The following is a 21,866-nucleotide window of genomic DNA, read 5'->3' on the forward strand; positions in this document are numbered from 1 at the left end:
AGCCAAGGTGCAGGCAAGGCCGTGCAGGCAGCTGCCCCCAGCATCAGGGCAAGGACAGAGTGCAGACCTGCAAGAGCACATCTCCTTTTGGGGCTCCCCACTCCCCTTTGTGCTGCTTTGCCTTCTGAATCCAGCTTTCTCCAGCCTATATTTGTGCTTATCTCTTGTACGTGCTTGGTATAAGATTTTTTTCAGCCTCAAGCCACTTTTTGCAGAAAAATATGTAATCCTTCCATTCAGTCAGAGCCACTGTTTGAAGGACCAGAGTTTGGGTTCTTGTTTTTGACTGGCAAGCACAGGCGTAGCTCAGGGCATAGCTGGGTGCTCCATTTGTTACTGACCACGTGCTGTTGTTGTGGTCTTGCAGCTGCTCACTTAGCCTCCCTCCTTGCTTGCTTTCTATGAAATGCTTTTTTGTAAATATTCTATAACCACCTTATTTCTAGACTTCTGCACATACATCTGGAAGCACAGCTGTCCAGGCAGATTCTTCGTCTGGGGTAAGACTTTGTTTCATTATTTAGCACGATTGATTACGTGGGATGTTTTCCCCCTGAAGTCAAATCTCTGCTTCCCCTGTCCATCCCAGTGTGCCATACAGCTGGGCTGGGCACCCTTGTTTTGATCCAGGGCTGCAGTTTTGTTCCTCACATTGACTTTTCTTGCTGTTATATAGTAGCCACTCGCTCAGCTCTGAAGCACAGAGCTGAAGGATCACACTGGGTTCGTTTGACCTGACTGTCTGTCTTTGTAAGTTAGTATGAGCCCTGGGTGGTCGGAGTAGCTGCAGGGATACGCAGCGTCCTGGCCTTGGTCCTTGCAGTCATCTTAGTGGTGGTCCATGTTCTCCAGTGGAAGAACTACAGCTGGAATCAGGTGACTGCCTTCCCTCTCCATGGGTGCCTTGCTACTTCCAAGCCTAGACCTCCACATCAGAAACCTGATTCAACACCCTCTGGCAGCTCCTGGGAAGTTCAGGACCACATACATCCCTTGGCACTCACGCTGCCTCTGCTCTGTCACTCAAAGGCTGGACCTTAGCCTAGGAGTTGAAGGCTCATCAGGATAAAAGAGAAATTCTCGTGAAAATACTGAAGGGCCATTGCCCAGTGGTCTGTTAGCTAGCAGGGAACTAAGAAAACTCCAAACTATCACCACTGTTCTTCAGTGGGTTTCTCTGTCATTTCACATATTCATAAATGAAATCATTTAGGGATCCTCTCACTCCAAAACATTTTTACTTAGCTCCAGAAATGCTGCCAAGGTGTTTAGTGGTATGTTTAGCTTGGTCACCTTTTTCCTCTGTTCCAGCCCATGGGGTGGGTCTCCATGCTCTGCCTACCTCCCCAGTGCTGGGGTGGAGCGAGCAGCTTCCGTAGCATCATACTTCCTTCTTCTGGGCTGAAAAAGTCACCCACACCACCAAAAAGACAGTCAACCTGCCTGTAGAGGCAGAATGCCATGAAGCATTCTGGCAACCAGACACTGACAGGTCTACCTAAAAGGATCCTTTCCTTCCCCCACCACTTTCCAGATGCTTTTAACCAGCTCTAGTACTTGCATGGATCTTTGTTGCCTTACTTCAGAGAGGAATGTATGATAGTACTGACAGAGGTGGTTTCCCTGTAGTTGTTGGTTAACTTTTTTGGTTTTCCCCTGGGTGTAGCTGTGAAAGTGAGGGTTCTCCCTATGTTAAAAGACAAGGTGGGTCTGGGGTGTTCTAATAAAGGCAACACTCAGGCATTGAGGTTTCCCCTCTGCAAGGTCATCCTTGTGGGCAGGCATCAAGTGAACCTGGTGATTGTCCCAAATGAAAGACCATTTTGGCACCCAGCTTAGAATCTGTTTGGTCTTATCCCCGATATTATCCCCAGTATTATCCTCTGTGTGGTTGGTTTTCTCCTGAGTGTATCCTGAGTTCTGGAGCTGTTTAGTAACAGAACATTTTCTCACTGCCCTGTACTTCTTATGCAGTTGTTTGTGAATTGTAGATAGATGTTGTTGGTCACTGTTTTGTTCACTGCTTCAGACGAATCAACATCCTGACGGGCAGGAAGAACACAATTATGAACCACCTCCTCCCAGACCTCCAGACGTAAGTCACCTGCTAACTGATTCTCAACACAGCCCGCGCGCTGCTGAGCGAGTCACTAAACATGGAACTGGCTTTAAGGGTAGCCCTAGACAGCTGGAGAGCTCATGGTAGTCTCTCTCCCTGTGCTTGCCTTGGGCTCCTACATGGCTGCCATTTCTGGTTGCATGGCTATCTGTTTGATGCAGTCCCAGATGGGAGGCCAGCAATGGTTTGCTGTTGCTTCAGAGTACACAGGCATTGGAGCTGCGTCCTGCATGGGCAAAAATGGAGGGAGAATGAGGGGTGAACCTGTGGTGTGAGCAAATATGACATTTTCTTCAAAATACTACTAAACATTTCCAAAGGGAGGTGGGAATTGTTGCATACTGTATTCTCTGCAGTACTCGCAAGGTTTCTAAGTGCCTTGTGACAACCATCACAGAAACAGTATTTTGCCTCTAGGACTTTTATATGACCATGATGCAAGAGACAACAAATACCTATGTAAATGAAGATCAAAATAAGCACTGCAAACCAGACATCCAAGCACAACCAAAACCCATGAAGACAAAGAAGCCCAGAAGAGAGCCACCTGTGGTAGAATGCATTTATGAAAACCATCCACAGTGTCACTGAATAAAAAGCACCAAGTAGTGGCTGGGGCCAGAAATAACAGACACAGTCCTTTTCCTGGACACCAGGGGTCACACAGTTGCAGTTTATGAACAAGAGAGTTTTCTCTTTGTGCAGACTTGAAATTCTATGGAGAACAGGACAGAGACTCTGGATGGGGAGAGAACTTGTTTTCAGTGATGCCTCCAAGATGTGGAAGCAAAACCAGATTCCCCTGGAGTACCCAAATTCTCTGGGAGAGATAGTTTTGGCTGTCCTCCTAAACAAATTCATTTTAATAAAGAACATCTAAATCCTTGCAGTGATGCTGATGTTAGAAAAGAGTAGACAGAGAGCTGGTGCCTGAGCTCCTCGCAACAGCCTGCAAAAGCAGGGATGAACTCTTCATTTGGCAGAAGGAGCACAGACCAGAAGTGAGATGAAGTGATATGCCCAGGAAAACTGGAAGGATAATGCAACTCCAGCTGCAGAACTTAGCCCTTGTGACGGTAACTTCCCTTAGTTCTCAGCTGTTCCTTGTCTGCAATGGCCTCTCACTCACACTGTTCTCCTCTGTGCCTTGGTATTTCAGCTGGGAGGTGGGTGGGAGCATCATGCAGGCAGGAGGAGACTCATCCGGAGAAATTGTCTCCTCAGCAGCCCCATCTTGATTTGTAGGGGGGTGACGAGTGGCCACGGTGACAGGCAGGGTTGTGCTGGCAAATGCCTTGGGTAGAGCAGCAGCCTGGGGGAGATGGTGGGAGGAAGACAGAGAGGAGCCATAGGGAAGGTGCTCCCAGCTTTGGAAAGGCTGGGCCATGGAGAGCCTGGGGAATCAGAAGAGCCCCAGGAGCATCCAGAGGTCCCATCAGAGGGGGTGAAGGCAGCTGGAGCTTCAGCCTCTGAACTGGGAGGGGGGAAGCCCTCTCCTCCATGAGGGATGCTGCAGCTGTCCTTTGTCCAGCTGTGGGCAGCAGGACTGGCAGCCCCAAGAACAGCAGATAGAGCTGCTGACAGCCCCCGGGCACAGGACCCCCTTCCCATCTCACACCACTGACTGGTGGTGTGCTGCGACTGGCCGGGAGCTCCTTGCAGGCAGCAGCTGTGGGTCCAGCAGATGAAGCCAGCAGGACCCTTGCCCTGGGGGGGACAGCCCTTCCTGCAGGGTGCTGGCCACCGGTGCTGCAGAGCTCCACTGCAGTGGAGCAGCAGGTGTGGTGCTGCCCCAACCCAAAGGAAATAACGGCTCGAAACCTCACAAATAGTTTTTTCTTTATTGGGTCATTAACATACACACACACAACACTGACCATCTGCACAGCGTGCTGCTGGTGGTGGCATACGTGCTGCGGGAGGAGCAGGTCATGGGCAGCTGCAGGAGCCGTGCCTGGGAGCAGGTTGGCTGTCTGACGCAGCCGCTGCGCTCCCTGTGCCCGCGGACAGAGCACTGGTGCGATGGCACCCAGGGTCTCCCTGCGATGGGTGCACAGCAGTTCTGGGAGGCTTCGTAGGTGTCTGTGCATACCTGTGTTTGGGCTGCCTTCCTGGCAGCCTTGGGAAGGTGGGCCAGTGCTCCTGCCGCTGGCTGTAGCGAGGGAGATGAAAAGGAGTAGCTGGACTCGGGACGCCGTGGAGCGTGGGTTTGTGCTTTTCAGCGGGGCACAGCACAGAGCTGGTAGGCAGGAGGTACGTTGCCTGTCCCACTCAGGGTTGGGGTTATGTTGAGGTCTTGGGGGTCAATGACAGGCTTCAAGGTAAAGTTCTGCAAGATGGTGGCCACGAGTAAGAATATCTCCATGCGTGCCAGGCCCTCTCCAGGGCATATTCGCTTCCCTGGAAGTGAAAACAGCAAATAACACTCAGCAGATGTTGCCAAGCAGATGTGTTGTGCAGCTTGCTTTACCAGGCACAGCCACAGCAGTGAGGTGACTGTCAGGGGTGCCAAGGACATATGCTAGAGAAGAGCTTCTTGGAGAAAGACCCTTCAGTCAGATGTGTGAAGGAAGAAGAGCAGGAGGCATCTTAAACATGGAGGGTGCACCACAGGAGGCAAGCTGAGGGAGAGCAAGGTGATGTGCAGCACAGGTGAGGAAGAGCAAGGTGAGGGAGAGCAAGGTGATGTACAGCATGGGTGAGGAAGAGCAAGGTAAGGGAGAGCAAGGTGATGTGCAGCACAGGTGAGGAAGAGCAAGGTGAGGGAGAGCAAGGTGATGTACAGCACGGGTGAGGAAGCGGAGGGTGGGGGCTGGTGGTGGGTGCATGTAGCCTGAGCAGTACTGCAGGGGTGCTGGGGAAAAGTGGAGCTGCCACAGAAAGACAGCTTGGTTAAGGATGACTTTGGTGGTTGTGCAGAAAGGTGAGAGGTATTTTAGAAGGTCTCAGTGGGTCCCGTTCATGTCATTACATAGGCAACTCCAGTGGGACCATGCTGGGAAGAGGGAGCATGTGTTGTAGGGAAAGGTAGGGCAGTCCCCAGAGGAGGAGGGTGACAGAGAGAGGAAGAGCGAGAAAGCCTGGGCTTTACCTGCTGAGAAGGGCATGAAGAACTCGCTCTTCCTAAAGGTGCCATTCTCATTCAAGAAATGTCCGGGATTGAACTCGTCAGGGTTTGGAAACTCTTTACTGTCATGGAGGACGGAACTGAGGATGGGGAAGATTGTGGTGCCCTGAGGTAACACAAGGAGAAGAGCAGAAGGGGAGGCGAGTTAGATCACTTAACCCAACTGCCTGCCAAGTTAAAACAGCTTCCCAGCACAGCCCTCCCAGTGCCTTTGGTTTCTCTTTGGGGACCTTTCCTCTGGGGAGGCAGCTTTAGGGGGACCCTGCTAGGTGTCACAGCAGGGACAGTTGTTGGATGCTCCCTCTCACCAGCAGACTATTTGTCCTTGCCTTAGCCTGGTCATCTGGGGACACCCCACATAATTCTTCCTCTTTCTTAGTCTTTCACAATAATGAACTTGTAGATGCACTATGTTTCTTCTTTTCTGTGAGCCCAAAAAGCAAAGGCACACAAGGCTGTGGAAGTGGAGCTCTCTTCCCCTATCCTGACAAATTTCTCCTGCCGTGATCCTCTTCCTTCCCTCTCCCTGACCAACCATTGATGGGGAGGTGGGATAAATAATCTGGCAGCGATGACACAAAAGCCTTCTGCTGGAAGCTGAGCCATTTCCCAGGTCGTGCCTTTTGATTTCACACAGAGAGCTGAAAATCAAAATGCTCACAGCCCGTGTGCCGCTGTCACAGCCCGTGTGCCACTGTTCCCCTGCTGTACCACAGCACCCCAAAGAGCAACGAGCATAAGCGTGGCTGCAGCAGGCCAGGCTGTGCATGGGTGGCCCCAGCCCATCGTCCTGCCGCTGGCAGTGGTGGCTTCGGAAGTGTGTAAGGACAGGGCAAGCAGGTTTTGCTTGTTCCCTTGAATGCAAACACAGCACACACACACACACACCCTGCACCCTGTGGCTCAGGGGCTCCCTGTGCTTATAACCACAGACTGGCTGTGTGTCCCTGCATGGGCACGGGCCCTCCTGAGCAGTGCTGAGCAGTTCCCTGGCCTTGCTGCCTTTTGTGTGAGGAGTCGCTGCTCTGTTGGTGGCTGGGGGTTTTTCGTGAACCCACTGTGTTTCTGCAGACAGGTACAACTGCAGAGCAAGTGAGCAAAGGTGTTGGGCAGGGCTAGCCTACCAGCCTTGGCCCATGGAGTGGCAACAAAGGGTTGCAAGTGAGCTACAGCAGCCTGAGGGTAAAAGCTTTGTGAAGGGCTGGGTGACAGCCAGGCCAAGCCACAGCATTTCTAGCTTCTGGCTTGTAACTGACAGCCCAAGAGCAAACGTGCGGCCACCTTGTTGTTGAACTTGAGGGAGCCTGCCCACCAACCTTGGGAATGATGTACTCTCTGAAGCAGGTGTCTTTGGCCACAGTGTGGGGGAGGCCCAGGGGGATGAGGGAGATGAAGCGCTGGATTTCATGGACCACCGCATCTGTGTAGGGCATCTGGGCCCGGTCAGCCACACAAGGTCTTCGTGATTGTCCTACTACCCGGTCGATCTCTTCTTGAACTTTCTCTGTCATCAGAAGCACAAACCATAACATGGGTGAATAAACCCAAACCCTAAACAGTTTGTCCTAAGCTGTCTACAAATCACAGATCAGAGATGGTCGGAGCATTGGTGTTGACTGGAACACAGCTCCACTGCAGTGCATGCAAAGACTGTTCTCCTAGTGACTTGGCTAAATGGGAGTACTGGGAGATAAAGATTCAGACACAGTCAAGTCCTTGGCTGTGAGGGGATGATCATGATAGTGGAGCTGAGGGATCTCTAACAGCCACCCTGGGGAATGACGGTGCAAGGACTTTGCCCATTTGGGTAAAATATGAGAGAGGAGATAAAAGTTGGGAGAAGGATTTGGTGCTCGGCACGCGCCCAGCACAGGGCAATAGCCGGAGCGGCAGTGGTCACAGACTGATACCTTGTATCTTTGGATATCTGAGAAGAAGCAGAAGCCCGTATCTTATGGTGGTGCTGGTTGTCTCGGTTCCAGCAAGGAACAAGTCAAAGGTGCTGGTTATCACATTCTTCAAGTGGAAACTGGAATTGGGATGCTCTTTCTCCTAGGGAAAAGGCTAGGCTGTTTCTCTGGCTGATCCAAGAAAAGCAACCCTGTCTTGTGTGACCCCAGACCTCCCTTTTCACCTAAAGCTGTTGTGTTTGCTGAGGTGCAGCAGCCCTCTGGGGAATTGCAATTCTATCTTTGTGCGGTAAGTTCAACCCCAGAGCAACCTTCTTTCAAGCTGTGTACCGAACAGTACGTAGCTGCCTGCTTGCCCTTGCTGTACCAGCTGTTTTCCAGTGAAAGAACCGCAACACTGAACTGCAAATATTCCTGTGTCCCGGTGAGAGCAGAGGGATGTCTTACTGTCCGAGCAGCTGCAGGGAGCAGCTGGTGGGTGTGCAGACCTGGAGCTATAAGCTCTCATACAGGCACTATCTAGGGTATCGTTGGTGTCCTCCCACTGCCCAGCCCAGCTGCCTGGGGTCATTCCAATGTCCGTGTTACTTGGGAGAGGGAATGGGCTCAGCTCAGCTCAGTTGGGGATGAGTTGGGGCTGTATGCTGTCTCCTTACCTCCTCCATTTTGCTAAGGAAGCAGTCAATGAAATCCTGAGGGGAGCTAGGATCTAGGGAGGCTTGGTGTGTCTTCACCTCCTCTGACACAAAGTCTTTTAGAGAATCAAATTCCGCAAATATGTTGTTGTGTGGGCCAGGCAAGTGATCCAGGATCTTTGGGAACATCTGGTACAGCTGGAAGGAAAGAAACAGGAAGGTCCCTAGCATGATCATTGCCCCATCCTTCAGTATTAGCAAAAAGCCTAGGAAGGCCATGACCCTCCCAACTGAGCAGGTGGAACAGCTGTGGGGCTTGGCACTAACAGGGTGGGAAGGGATGGCTTAGTAATAGCGGGAACCTCAGGGGTGGAGAAGGGTGTTCAGGGCCAGAGGGAAGCTGCACTTAGCTGGCAAAGCCAACTCCATTGGTGAGGGTGCTTCTTGCTCTTGAATGAATTCCCTGCTGTGCAGCATTGATGGGGTCCTACTTAGAAGACTGAAAAGGGACTTCATCGGGAGGGGACTCTCCTGCTCCCCTGGGAGGGTGTTGCCCCTGTGACATGGCTACTGAGTGTACCTGTCCCCAGAGGGAGTTCATCATCTCAAAGATGTTGTTCATGTTGTTCATCAGGGCCAGGAACTTCTTGTCTTTATAGTCGTACCGTTTTCCAAAGACGATGGAGCATATGACATTGGAGACAGCACAGCTCAGCATGAAGGTTGGGTCAAAAGGTGTTCCTGTGATGTCAGAAAAGTTACAAACTATTAAAAAAAAACCAAAACAAAAAAAACTATGGCTACCGTGGGTAACCCGAGCTCTGGTTGTTAGTGGAAATGCCAGGGCACAGTCTTGAAGTGGCACAGGAGGGTCCTCCAAAAAGAACAGTACCTGATCACAGACCTGTTTACTGCTTTGCAATGAGGGGTAGCCAGTGCATGGACTAAACACACGGGAACTTCAGTTCTATGCTAAAGGCATAGGGTCCCTTAACACAGTCTTTTTTTTTTCCAAACATAAGCTATATTGAAAACAAACGATACCCTTTGTTTTGTTGATCTCTTCCAGCAAGTACTCAGCTTCCTCCTGGATCCTCTCTTCAACACTTCTCTTCCCCATTCCAAAGTTGCGCAGAGTGCTGAGAGCAAACCGCCGGACTTGTAACCACTCCTCGTTGTTGCTAAAAACAATCCCTACAGAGGAAAAAGGAAGAAGGAAGACCTGCCTTGGGCATGCTGGGTGTGAGATGAACAGAGGCCCATGGTAACTGCGAATCATAGAACGGTTTGGGTTGGAAGGGACCTTGAAAATCGCCTAGTTCCAATGCCCCTACCATGGGCAGGGACACTTCCACTAGACCAGGTTGCTCAAAGCTCCATCCAGCCTGGCCTGGGACAGCACTGACATGGTATTGCCATAGAGTACTGTGATTTGGAGGCAATCTTTCAAGGTTCTGTAGTCCAACTGCCTGCTTTTGGCCTTCTCCACCACATACCCAACCTCCTCATATACAATTCGTCACTCATATCCGCACATCGTTTTCACACCCTCAGCCCTTCCCTTCTCCTCAGAAGGAGCTCAGTCAGCAAACATACCTAATCCGTTGTTAGTCCTGTCTCCTATTGGCATCTGTCCTCTTGCAGCAAACTCATCCCCACGATCAACCAAGGCTTCTTTCACCACATCATGTCCATACAGCACCACCACTGGGTCAAAGCCCAGGTGCACCGTGAACACTGGTCCATACTCTTCACTGAGCTGTCAAAATGCAGGTGAGAACATGGCCATGGAGCAGATGGGGAGGAGCAGTTGAAAAGTGGCCTTACTGCTGCATCCCACTGCAGGCAGTGCAGCCTCACAGGCCAGCAACGTCAACATTTGGTCCTTTTGTGATGAACGTGGATGTGGGGGGTTCCCCGCTATCAAGCCCCAAAGAACAATGGCAACAGCAGTGAGGGGAGCCACTGAGAGTGCCATGACTATTCTGGTCCTCTAGGATTGCCACTCATGAAGCTATAGCCACAGGTTGTCCCCATGCACAGGTCCCACACACTTCTTGCCCACAGAAGACATTAAGAAAGTGACCTTACCTTCTGGAGGGTTTTGGCCAAGTTCTTTGGTTTCACCTGAAGCACGTTTCCTAAGATGGGAAGGGGAGACGGTCCTGGAGGCATCTTCCCCTTTCCAGACCTCCCTCTCCATGCTGCGAAGGAGAGCAGGCAAGCAATGCAAACCAGGAAGACAACAGCAGCTGCTCCCAGGAGCATTATTTGCTTCTGCGGCTGAGGAAGGTGTGACTCTGGCTGTCAGCACCCGAGTTTATATACTGAGGGCTGTGTTGGCTCAACAGCAGGTTTTGGATCACGTGGCTGAGTAGTCAATCATTTGTTAGCCTGCCCTGTGTTATGAAACCAGGATCTCTGTTGGTGTTAATTGGTCATTGAAGACACACCTTATCTCAAACAACCCCAGAGGCCAACAGAGGTTAAGAGGTTTGTAATGTGCTCATAAAACTTGTTTTGTTTCACCTAAGATTCACTGTTAAAGGGATCATGCTAGGGATCACACCTACGGAGGTGCTCCCAGAAATTCACTGTCACGAAAGCGTCTCCCAAGCACTTGAGTGCCGGTTGGATTTTCTATCCTTCAGGATTGATTGTACAAGCTCTCGGTGCAGTGAGCAATCCTTGCCTGGTCCTGAAGCCTTCCTGACGTTATCAATGGAGTTCGCACTGTGTGTGACATGCCAAAGGACACAGTGATGTGTTCTCAGTGCACAGCAACTGCCTCAATCTCTGTCCCTAGGGGTGGCCTCACAAGAGAGGAAGGTATAAAATACCCATCTGGCAAGGGCGGAAAGGTCTCCAGACATCACGATAGATAAGAAAGGACTTGCTGGGAGAGATAAAGACATAAGAAAAGGGGACTAGACTTTGGGACTCTGACCTCTTCAAGGTCTCCTCGAGGAGGGAAAGAGTAAGAGAAGCTGGTAGAGAAGAGAGAAACCAAGAACTTGAGAGGGTCTCTGGGGAGTGGCTTCCAAAGCTGAGATGGAGCTGCCCTTGTGAGAGGTTGTGTATAGGTTAGTGCAACCTGGCAACTAGTCCTTGCACTTGCAATGACCTAAGAAGCCCACCAACCTGCTGCTGGCAGCTGGCATGTGCGAGTTCCTGTTCTCATAGAGTTGTAGAATCGTTCAGGTTGGAAAAGACCTGTAAGATCATCAGGTCCAACCATGAACCCAGCACTGCCAAGTCCCACTAAACGACATCCCTAAGCACTACATCTACATGTTTTTTAAACACCTCCAGGGATAGTGACTCCACTGCCTCCCTGGGCAGCCTGTTCCAGGGCTTGGCCACTCTTTCCGTGAAGAAATTTTTCCAAATATCTGATTAAACCTCCCCTGGAGCAGCTTCAGGCTGCTTCCTCACAGGATTCTGTGTGGGACTTGGTGGGAATTAGTGAGGGGCCTGGGAGAGCCGGGTGCTTGGTTGGAGTGTGCTGGGTTTGCTGCGCAGCAGTGTGTTACTGTGAGCGTCCCCTCCGCTCGGAGCTGCTAGCAAAAGTCTCCATCCCTCACGACAGCTTCTGTAGCTACCCTATGAGTTCTGAAGTCATCCTCGCTCTCTCGCATAGGTGCAATAATTTGCTAGTGGTTCTATTAAAATCTTGTTCCACTTCTTAAAGACCTGTACCTGATACTTTGGTGGAAAACCTGAACTGCCAACAAGTTTGGGCTAGTTGCTGATCTGCTGGCCTAAACTTCCGCATCAGCTCAGACGTTGCCAGGGCAGTTCATGGAAGTTCATCTCTACCATGAACCCTAGGGACCTCCGCCTGGTGAAAGTGGAGTTCATGGGAGTTTGCACTGCTACATGAGGTCTCTGCTGACAGCATTCGTGACCTTTCCACCTTCCCTGTAAAGTTCCCTCGTTCCTGGGAACGAAGGCTCTATTCTCAGTTCTGCCTCACAGTCTGCAAAATACTTGAGGCAAAAGCCCTGGAACTAGGAATACTTTCAGGAGTTTTTATTTTTATTAGGATAAAATCATTATATTCCAAAGAGTCCCACCGCCCTGGCAGACGCACTGGGGATTTACAAGGAAGGAAAACCCATAAGAACTGTCATTTGGACCTTTCCCTGTGGGAAACCAAGTCACAGTAGTGTCCAAGGGTTTTCTGAGCACTTCTGTCTGTAGATGCTAAGAGTGGGCAGAGCTGGGCTGCTCTCCCTATCCATGTGAAAGTCCGGGCTGAAATCCCCTCCTCTCCATCTTCCCCAGGAACTTTGGTTCTAAGTTCATTGGAGGCACGTGTTGGGGATATGCAAAGAAAAGGCTACCAGTGTTGTAGGTTTGCCTCTTTTTTTCAAAAATAAATCACAAGCTTGACAAAATTCTGTCATCATTGTGTAGACCCTCCTGCAGGCTTCACAGGAGTTCTGAACTTCACACCTCCTGAGTTCAGCAGGTAGCACTGCCCAATGCCACTCCTGCCCGCTGTGCAGCCAGCACCCCTCATCTCCCGCGCGCTGGGTGCAGGTATCCCTGCAAACACTGCTCAACTTCTGCGGGGGAGCCTTTCGGTTAAGCCACTCCTCCATCCACTGCCCTTTTATCCCACTTACAGTGCACAGTACAGGCCCAAGATGCAGAAACCTTGTAGGAGGCAATCCCACAATGTGCAAAGAATTTTGTACTCCTCTTCCTGGCACTTCCTGGTGGTGGTGTTTAATATCTCCTTTTCTTCCCACAGGTCTCTAGAGAGCTTTCTACAGCCAGGGCAACTCCTACACTGCTGCTATGACTGCCCCAGCCTCCCAGGCTCAAAATTGTTAGGGGGAGAAGATTTTCCTGATGGACATCCCAGGAAGATTTTAGCTTACTGGGGTCATGATCAGCTTCAGGCTAGTGGCCTGCAGAGATGTTTGCCTTACCTACCTTCATCTCTGCATGTCCTCTGTGGTGGTCTTGAATGGTAGCTAAATTGGTGCTTACAGCCGGGTCATGGCAATGTGTGAGAACTAGTAAATGGATGAGGATGAGATCTGGGATGAAGAGAGACCTACCTGTTTCCTCTCAGCCAGGCTGCTTTCCACTGCCTATAACAATTTCTTCCAAACAAAGCGTTCCATTTCCATGAGTGTCAGGCTTGTTTCACTTGCTCCAACACAGCTGTCAAGTGTGTGTGGAGAAATTAGGAAAGGGTGCTTACCTGAAACCATTCTCATCACAGGTATTGCTTGGTGGATCGACAGCACTCCCTGTGTTCTTTCACACAGTTATTCTTCAAGTGCATCTAGACATTTTTTGTGTCAGCATAAACAAAGCGCTGGTGGGTTAAAGTGTAATGAAAACCATCTCTCTGTAGCTCCAAAGTACTCTGTTTATTTGTTATTTACCCAATTATCATCAGGTAATGCAGTCAGGTGAAGCATTCAGCAGTCACACAGTGGCTGTGAGATTTGAGCAAGCCGCCTTGGCACAACGCTCAGCTCGCACAGCGTGAAGCCTCCCCCCTGCCAAAGTCCGAATGTTCCCCCGGGTGCCTCTCCGTCGCAGCTGCCCACATCCTAGGCAGGTGCTGGGACAAGCACATTTGGTTCATGAGCGCTGCTCAAAAAGCAGCTGTGCTGGCAACCTGTTGAGATCCCGTTGCTTCAGTCCTGCTGTGCAGGGTGGCTGAAGAGGTCTTGTGTTTTGTGGAGCAGCCCTCCTGGCTGGTGCATGCCATGAGCAGTGTGGAGGGTAGGCACAGTGATGTTCCTCACCCAGCTAGGATCACGGCATCCCGTACAGCTGTAGAAGGATGACAGGGTGTGTGGAAGAGCAGAAGAAACAGCTCCCTTGGACTCAGCTACTCCCTGCACCTATAGATGAGGGCTGGCCAGAGGGGCGAGCTGCTGCCTGCTGCATGGTGCTCCATCTGGGAGCTGGAGGGTCTGCTGGGAGCAGAAGTGTGGATGGCTACCAATGGAAGTGCATTATTAACAGTTAAAATTAGAAAACCTACTCATTGAACCTACACACTGCTGGAATGTTTGTGATCATCTAGTTCCAAAGAAATAAGCAGGTTACAAAAGAATGTGATGGCACAGGCTATGCCAGTGCTCCCGCTGCAAAAAATAGGGCATAAAAAGGCATGCACAAACTATGTGTGCATCACCTGTGCAACAGTGCAAAGACATTCACACCTTTGTTGCAGGAATGCAGAAACATCTGTAGAGAAAGATGGATAATGAGGCTTTCACTCTGTGTGTGTGCCATAGCCTGATGCGTGGCCAGGGAGAAGGCTCTATGTGAGATGCTGCCGTACAGGCAGGCAGTGGGTGCTGGCAGGCAGAGCTTTCTCTGGGATCACAGCTGTTCCCCTTACCTGTGTCTCAGGCCCACCTTAGGGGTCCATCTGCCAGCTTTTGCAGGTGGGAGTCCCACAGAGGATATGGTCCTGCCACCAGGCAGCCTGGAGCAGTCCTGCAGCTGTCCCACACAGCCACCCTGCAAATGGGGCCATAGTCCGCAGCCAGGAGTGTTTAAGGGGAATCTCCTCCTTTTAGGTGTGCAAAGCCTCCTGAGCTCCGTGTTTTCCACAGATTTCACGTGAAGGGCTATTACTGTGCTTATACATCAGCATCCTGTGTCTGGCATTTGAAGCAGTGGCACCTCTAGAAGCGCAAAGGAGCATTGTCACTGAGCTGCTTGCACCCCTGCAGTGAGCAATTAGAGCAGCAGGTGGATCTCCTGGACGGGTCAGCTGTGGGAAGAGCTCAGCATGAGAAAAAAGGGTTTGAAGACCCTCCTGGTGCTCTGCAGTAGACTGCACAGATGAGCTCCTCTCAGCTGGGTGATATGAATACAGACCCTTCTCTTGACATAAGCTCAGCTCCTGCCCTGTGTTTTTTTTCAAACCAACAGTGCCAACAGACTGTGGTGGGTTCAGCGCCAGCTGAGGACAATGGAAGGTGCTAAATTGCTGGGCTGGGTCCACCTGGATGCTTCAGGAACTTCTGATCCCAGCTGGCTCCACAGTTTAAAAGGGCTAGGCTAAGGGCAGCTGCTTCATGGTCCTCAGCAGGAGAGCAGCATGGGTGTTGCAGGGCAGTCTAGGACTGCATGTAGAGCCATGCTCTTCTGGGGGTTTCTTGTGTCCCTTGCTTTTGTTGTGGGGTTTCAGGACGGTGTTTTTTCTGATTCCATCCTGCTGGCTTGTGGCCAGGATAGCCTGCAGCTCACCTTGCCTTCAGGCTGGGAAGGGAATGCTTCCTTCATGCTGGTTGCTTGGGGTAAGTGAGGGTGGTGGCGAGAGGCTCTTACTTTGCACAGCATAGAGGCATGCCTGGAATGAGGAGAAAGGGGAAGGTTTTGGTGTGAAGTGTTGTTTAACAGTTTTAAGTGTATCTTGTGTAACTGGGGGCTGTTTGTATGACCCAGCAGTCAAGGGTTTTGGTGGAGTGCTGTGCCTGGATCTAGATAGTCTTGGCTGCTGGTTTCCCTTGTGCACCCCTGATGGCCCAGACCCTCGCACTGGCTAGGGCCCTGTTTCCTATGGGAAGGTAGGATTGTGGCAGACCCTCATCTTTGGTGTGGGATGCTGAAGCCCCTGCTGCTGTCCCCTCTTTCCCTAGATAAACAGGGAAAGGCACACACTCTGCAGAATGACTCTGACTGTGGGCTCTCGGTATCTGGGACTCCAGATGGCTCCAGGAAAGTATTGGTCTCCTATGCTGGCTGTTACATCTTTGAATGGGTGAGTGACCTTAGTGGTTCTGCTGGGACTGTGGCTACTGCTGCTCTGGTTGCCCTGACTGGTGTGGTTCTTCCCCAGGATGGTAATTATGTCATGCTGGTTGGGCTTGAAGAAACAGATGCTGCTGGACAAAAGGCTCTTCACAAGGAGGAGCTCCTCAGGTGCCCTGTGGACCTTCCTGGTAAGACTGATAGCTCCTTGGGAAACTCTGCTGGTATCTTGTGGCAGTGAGTGCCCTCCCTTTTGGATGGCTGTTCCTAGCCAGTCTGGGGGCTGGGAAACAGGACTTGCTGTGCGGAAGACTCCCTGGAGAAGCGTTTAGATATAGGAGCCACCAGCTCCCAGCCATCTTCTGACTGTGTGAGTCCCTGCAAGTTCAGGGATTGAGCCAGAGACTAGGTACAGTGATTGTCCTAACTACTAGAATTGATTCAGAACACTTCATCTTGACAGATCCCATGCAGTCTGTCCCCTGCACATGGCTTCAGGGGGAGTCTCTTCCAGGGAGATGCAGGTGCTTTCTGAGCAGGCTTCCAGGCCATGTGCTTGACCCTCACCTGGGTCTGACTTCCCTCAATTTTTATGCAGTCACCAGGAGCACCTTCTGCCAGTGTCCTCTGTGCCTCTGTCTCCTTGTTCTTGTGTTTTCAGCTGTAAACTCCTGCTGTTTCTTCCAGCCCTGGATGCTCCCAGCAGCACTGTCTGCTCAGCTGTCCTCAGCCAGGACCGGCTGTCCTGTGCCACCTTGCCTGTCAGCCAGGGAGACTGCGAGGCGCGAGGCTGCTGCTACGACCCTCGGGATGGGGTGAAGCCTTGCTACTTTGGTAACACAGGTAGGTGTGGGCAGCTGCTCTCCCTGACTCCTGGAGGAGCAGCAGTCTGGGATTCCTCGCCTCCCTGGCAGAGCAGGATTGGTGCCAGCCCTGCAGGCAGCTTGGGGCTGTGTTTCTGGCTTTCAGGAATGCTCTGTCCCATAGAAGCATCCAGCCCTTTCACATGCATTGCAACAGGCCTGGGTTTATGGCCAGAATTGGTGTTGCTGTGGGAGCCAGTTGCACTTGCCTTGCTGCGCTTGGCGCTTGCCTTGTGGCTAACTGGCAGGAGAACTCGCAGGAGCTGCTGGCCATGTCTCTGCTGTGATGTTTGAGCCTCCTCCCCATTCCTCTTCTCCCTGAGCTCAAGACTGATTATATCTTTCCCTCCAGTGACGGCTCACTGCACACCAGATGGCCAGTTTTCCATAGCCATCTCTAGGGATGTGACCCTGCCACCTGTTGACCTGGACTCTGTGCACCTGGCCAGCGGGCACGGCGCTGGCTGCATCCCTGTGGTGAAGAGCAATGCCTTTGCTGTGTTCCAGTTCCCACTCTCTGCCTGTGGCACCACATTCCAGGTAAGAGCTGCAGCTGTCACCAGGCTGGAATAGCAGGAACTTGCAGACCTGGAGCTACCTGATGTGGCTTTGGCTACTTAATGGGCACCCTACAGAATTCCAAGAGCTGTTCTCCAGCCTGGTGTTAACCCAGCTTGGCTTTAGTGCAGTGACAGTGCCTGGTCTGTCGTTCCAGGTGACTGGAGACCAGGCTATATATGAGAATGAGCTGGTGGCATCCAGGGATGTGAAGACTGGGAGCCTTGGCTCTGTCACTAGGGATAGCACATTCAGGTAATACCCTGGGGCTGGTGCCACTGTGCTCAGTGCTACTAGAGAAGCTTCCTGCTTGTCACGAGCTCTGAATTCACAGCAGGGCACTAGAGCAGGCTAGGGACTGGTATGTCTCTGGTTGGTGGGAGTAAAGCTGGTGCTGATCAGTGACACTCTGCAGGCTTGAATCTGAACTCTGAAGAGAATTTCAAGTATTTGTAAAAAGGAAGTGTTGGAGGAAAGACTGGGGATGTGACTAAAGCGGGTAATATCTTGCCATCTTGGGAGATATCAGAGTGACCTTTCTTTATCTGCCTGACTTGGGGTTTTCCTGTCCCACCAGGTTACATGTCCGCTGTAGTTACTCCATCACTGGCAGCTTCATTCCCTTAAGTGTTCAGGTCTTCACCCTGCCACCACTCCCTGCTGTGTCCCAGCCAGGTCCTCTGGCCTTGGAGCTACGTGTTGCCTCAGGTAGGAGAGATTTGTAGGACTTGCTCGAGCCTCTTGGTGCAGGGCTCTGGCCTCTGAGTAAGCAGGGAATACTAATGGGCAAACCCAGCACTGCCCCTTCGCTGCTGTGGTGGGAACTTACTGATGTGGCTAGAAGGGATGCTCTCGGGTTGTCTTTTTTGTTTGCTCCTGCTCTAAAATGACTCTTGAGGGTTTTTTCTGTCCCAGATGGAAGCTATACTTCCTACTATACTGATAGTGACTATCCTGTTGTGAAGACTCTGAGAGACCCCATTTATGCTGAAGTCAAGATCCTTCAGAGAACAGACCCAGACCTGATCTTGGTCCTGCACCACTGCTGGGCCACACCAAGTATCAATCCCCAGCACCAGCTGCAGTGGCCTGTTCTGGTGGATGGGTAAGCAACTTGTAAACAGCTTTGGGTCAGGGGAATGGCTCATGCTTTTCTCACTGCTGGCCTCTTCTCAGGTGCCCTTATGCAGGGGACAACTATCAGACACAGCTGGTGCCTCTGAGTCTTGCCTCAGGACTGCTGTTCCCCTCTCACTACCAGCGTTTCACCCTCTATACATTCACCTTTGTGGACTCTGCTTCCCAAGAGATGCTCTCTGGGCTGGTAAGATCCTGTCCTGGTTGCCTAGCTTCCTGCTGGGGGCAAGTCATGTGTGAGAGCAGTTCTTACTGCTCCATAACTATGAGATTCTTGGCCCTTTGGGGCAGGAGGAGAGCAAAGGCTAGGAAAATCCTGAAATGGGAGGGGAGAGATGAATGCAAGAAACTCTGTTCCCTGATGAATGTGGCAGAGGTATGATGCATCACGGAGGTGTGTGACACAAGATGAGCCTGCTGAAAGGGTAGGTCTACCTAGGTGAGTGTTAGCCTGCTGCCTAAGCTATTCTGTTGAACTAGCTCAGGGTGTGTGCTCAAACTATGCTAATATACTCTAAATTTCTTGGTCAAAATTACTTGGAAATGGCTTTTGGTACCTATGAAGCATCTGGGCTCTGAATCTCATGAGCTTGAGCCGTTAAGTCATGTGAAGTTCATAGTGCCTTGTACTGCTTGCTCCATGCTCCTGAGATTGAAGACTCAGAACTGGTCCCAGCTCTACCTAGCAGTAGAGAGGTGCTATAGTGTCAGATCTGAGTTGTGTGTAAAGGTATCAAAGCTGCCTTGCAGCAGGCAGTGAAAGGCTCCAAGGTTACAGCCTGTATGTGAAGCAAGCCAAAACAATCTTTCTGCGTTCTCCCTTCTGTGACCAGGCGCACTGGCTCTGGCTGGGGTGGTGTTAACTTTCCTCACAGCAGCCTGTATGGTGCTGTGGGTTTTGGATTTGTGGCTAAAAGTGTGTGATCACACCCCAATGTTCTAGCTACTCGCTGAATAGTGCTTGCACAGCATCAAGGCTTTTTCTGCAGCTCTGCTGTTCCTCAGCCCCAGGTGAGTAGGCGTGGGGCAGGCTAGAAGCTGAGAAGCAGCTGACCCAAGTTGGCCAAAGGGGTATTTCATGCTGTACGATGTAAAGCTCAGCAATAAACACTGGAGGCATTTGTCTTCCAGTGTAGCTGATGTTCAGACCAGCTGGGTGTCAGTCAGCTTGTGGGAGTGGGGTGGGTCACTTGCCTTTGTGTGACTTATGCTTTGGTTTGTTCTTCCATCTTTCACTTATCAAACTGTTTTTATCTCTCCAGCCTTGAGTTTTCTTGCTTTTGCTCTTCCCATCCTCTCTCCATTCTGCTGGGGTAGGGTAGAAGGAGTGGCTGTGTGGGTACTTAATTGCTGGCCAGGATGTTACCGGTCTACAGATATTGCTGGAGTGGCTCCAGGCTCTGTCCCATTCTTTCTAGGTGTACCTGCACTGCAGTGCTTCAGTGTGTCACCGCTCTGTACAAGAGTTCTGCATCATCACTTGTCCTGCTACAGCCAGTAAGTGTCCTAGCCCTCCTGCTTCCCCATCCAAAGGGCAACAAGGGTTTAGCCTCCAAGCTGGGAGGTAGGAGAACATGTAGGCTATGGACTAATTCCGTTGAGCCATGGGCAGCTTGACAAGGCATTTCCTGCTCCTTTCCACTAAGGAAGGGCCCTCACCCTTATGCCTGAAAGGCAGATGTTTTAATAAGCTCTTAATTATGTTGACTCATGTGGAAGGCTTGGCCTTCAGAACTTCCCATGTGCTAAGAAGCTGACCTGGACAAAGTTTGCTGACCTTTAGGGCTATAAATCTTCTCACCTAAAACCTTCACATTGCTCTGTAGGGGGCAAAAGGAGTACTGAGCATCTTCAGAATGGTGCCTCCCATGTCTCCAGCAAAGGCCCTGTGATTTTCCTCCAGGATGAGCTGAGACAAGACACAGCCAAGGATGGCCTCAGTAAGTGTGCTAGCTCTGTATAGCTGGCCTGGTCAAAGGCTTTCCTGCAGAAAGTCTGGCCCCTAAGGCATCCCTGTGCCTCCCTGGAGGAGTGCAATGGGTGTCTCTCTCCCTCCAGGAGCAGCTGTGTGTGCTGCAGCCCCCTGGGCCCTGGGGCTTGCTGCTGTGGTGACTGGTGCAGCTCTGAGTGTGATGCTGGTGGCTGCTGCGCTGTGGCAAAGGAAGGCACCTGTAATGCACGAGATCAATGTATCACAATAAAGCAGCTGCCAAACCCCCTTGGGCTGTGGTACTCCTCCCTAACACAGAGCACATGGGGTTCAACAGGAGGGTCTTGGGGACCCCAGCTGCAAGGCTTTGCTTGCAAATAAATTATCTTGACTGTGAGCAAGCTTTTCAAATGCTGTCTCTCCAAATCTATCTTGCTTGCTGGGTATTATTCTGCTCTGGGTTTAGTACTGTCTGCTGTCAATGGGGAGCCCTTGTCATGGCCCAAGCTTCTGGGAAGCTGCAGGCTGATAAGTGGTATCTGTGTTTCTGCCAGTGCCTAAGGTAGCCTTCAAAATTACTTGCTTATCTTTGCTCATCTCGAAGTGCAGCAAAACTGATGAAGAACAAATCCTGCTTCTCCTCTGGGGATGCAGAGCTGGTGTTTGTGCAGAGGAGCTGGGATTGCCCACTTGCCCCTGAGCTCACTAAGTCAGGGCTGTGCTTGTGTGGCAAGCCTTCATGGCAAAGCACTGTCCAAATGGGCCTTCCTAATGATGACAACATGAACCTCCCTCTTGCTTTGGCAACAAAAAAGGGCAGGTGGGATACTTTTTTTTTTTCTGGAGGATAAGAACATGGAAACTTCATTCCAACTGAAAAAAAAATCAAAGGGTCTAGGTGGTTTGAAAATTTGGGGGGAAAAATCAGACTTGATTGATGCTTCAGACTTCATGTGAGAGCAGACACTTGGGTCTTCAAAGCTCTCAGATGAAAGCTAATTTGACACCACTGTTGGCACAACTGTGCTTTTTTTTTTGAGATGAGAAATAAAGCCCATCAGGAGCAATTCAGTGTGGTGGTGTTGGACGCAGCAGCTGAGCCAGGATCATTTTCATATTCTGAGGCAAAAATGGTCAGGCAAACCTCTCCTGATGGTAGAGGGGGAAAGGGCTCTGGCAGCCCTCTTCCTGCCCAGGCTGGAGGAGCACTGGTGCTTGTGCTCACACAGAGATCCCATTACAGCTGGGGGAGTAGTCCTTGAGCAAGTATGCTTGAGGGGAAGCAGAAATATTTTTTTTTCTTTTCCCACAGGTCTGATTAGAAATGCCCTCTGTTAAAAAACGGGAGTAATCTTAATGATACTGCTTAGGGGCCTTTAATGGGGAAGAGCAGCTCATATATATGGAAGCAAAGAACTGCACAGTATCTTGCCTGAAGTAGCAAATTGTTCTATTCATAGGCTTCTGACAATACTGTGTGATTGGAAGGTGTTAACAGGTGGTGGGATCTGGTTTTCAATTCCTTTCTTGCTCCAACAAGAAACTTCAGGAATCTTCTTACAGCACTTGTATGTTTCTAGCAGAGCTGCTCTTTCCTGCTACTTACAGGATAACCAGAGCTCTTGGACTTTAAAAGCAGGCAAAGACTAATCGGAAGAAAAGACTGCTCCAAGTTCTATGGTAGAAGGGTGAAGGAGATAACAGGCTGGAGAAATCATCAGCCAGAGATGGGTCAAACAGCCTTCTCCTCTAGGGAGTGCCTCTGGCAACCAAATGGTCTTGGTACAGGTGGAGCTCTGTCTGGGAAAGCAGAGTATAAGCTCATAATGTGCCTTATGATGAGTCTT

At 50.9% G+C, this 21,866-nt stretch overlaps 2 protein-coding genes across 3 annotated transcripts; one reads left to right on the forward strand and one right to left on the reverse strand.

Moving 5' to 3' along the window:
- Window positions 1–3,941: 3,941 nt before the first annotated feature.
- Window positions 3,942–10,094, reverse strand: LOC130155440 (cytochrome P450 2C19-like). Of its 2 annotated transcripts, XM_056352697.1 has the most exons (9): window positions 9,883–10,094; window positions 9,388–9,550; window positions 8,836–8,985; window positions 8,372–8,532; window positions 7,813–7,989; window positions 7,157–7,298; window positions 6,563–6,750; window positions 5,211–5,352; window positions 3,942–4,519 (listed from the first exon to the last, which is right to left on the reverse strand). In XM_056352697.1, the coding sequence occupies exons 1-9, from the start codon at window positions 10,057–10,059 to the stop codon at window positions 4,338–4,340; spliced, it is 1,482 nt and encodes a 493-aa protein (XP_056208672.1). In that variant the 5' UTR covers window positions 10,060–10,094; the 3' UTR covers window positions 3,942–4,337. The 2 variants fall into 2 exon arrangements, with proteins under 2 accessions (XP_056208672.1, XP_056208673.1); XM_056352698.1 differs by lacking the exon at window positions 9,388–9,550 and having other exon boundaries at window positions 9,883–10,088.
- A 3,098-nt stretch (window positions 10,095–13,192) lies between these two features.
- ZP4 (zona pellucida glycoprotein 4) lies at window positions 13,193–20,823 on the forward strand. The gene is made up of 11 exons (XM_056352209.1): window positions 13,193–15,077; window positions 15,420–15,722; window positions 16,219–16,374; window positions 16,747–16,934; window positions 17,110–17,207; window positions 17,530–17,660; window positions 17,868–18,057; window positions 18,129–18,276; window positions 19,508–19,586; window positions 19,916–20,029; window positions 20,148–20,823. Exons 1-11 carry the CDS (start codon window positions 14,879–14,881, stop codon window positions 20,288–20,290), a joined length of 1,749 nt encoding a protein of 582 aa, XP_056208184.1. The 5' UTR covers window positions 13,193–14,878; the 3' UTR covers window positions 20,291–20,823.
- Window positions 20,824–21,866: the final 1,043 nt, after the last annotated feature.

Source organism: Falco biarmicus, chromosome 9 (genome assembly GCF_023638135.1).
Source record: "Falco biarmicus isolate bFalBia1 chromosome 9, bFalBia1.pri, whole genome shotgun sequence".
Lineage (NCBI taxonomy): Eukaryota > Metazoa > Chordata > Aves > Falconiformes > Falconidae > Falco > Falco biarmicus.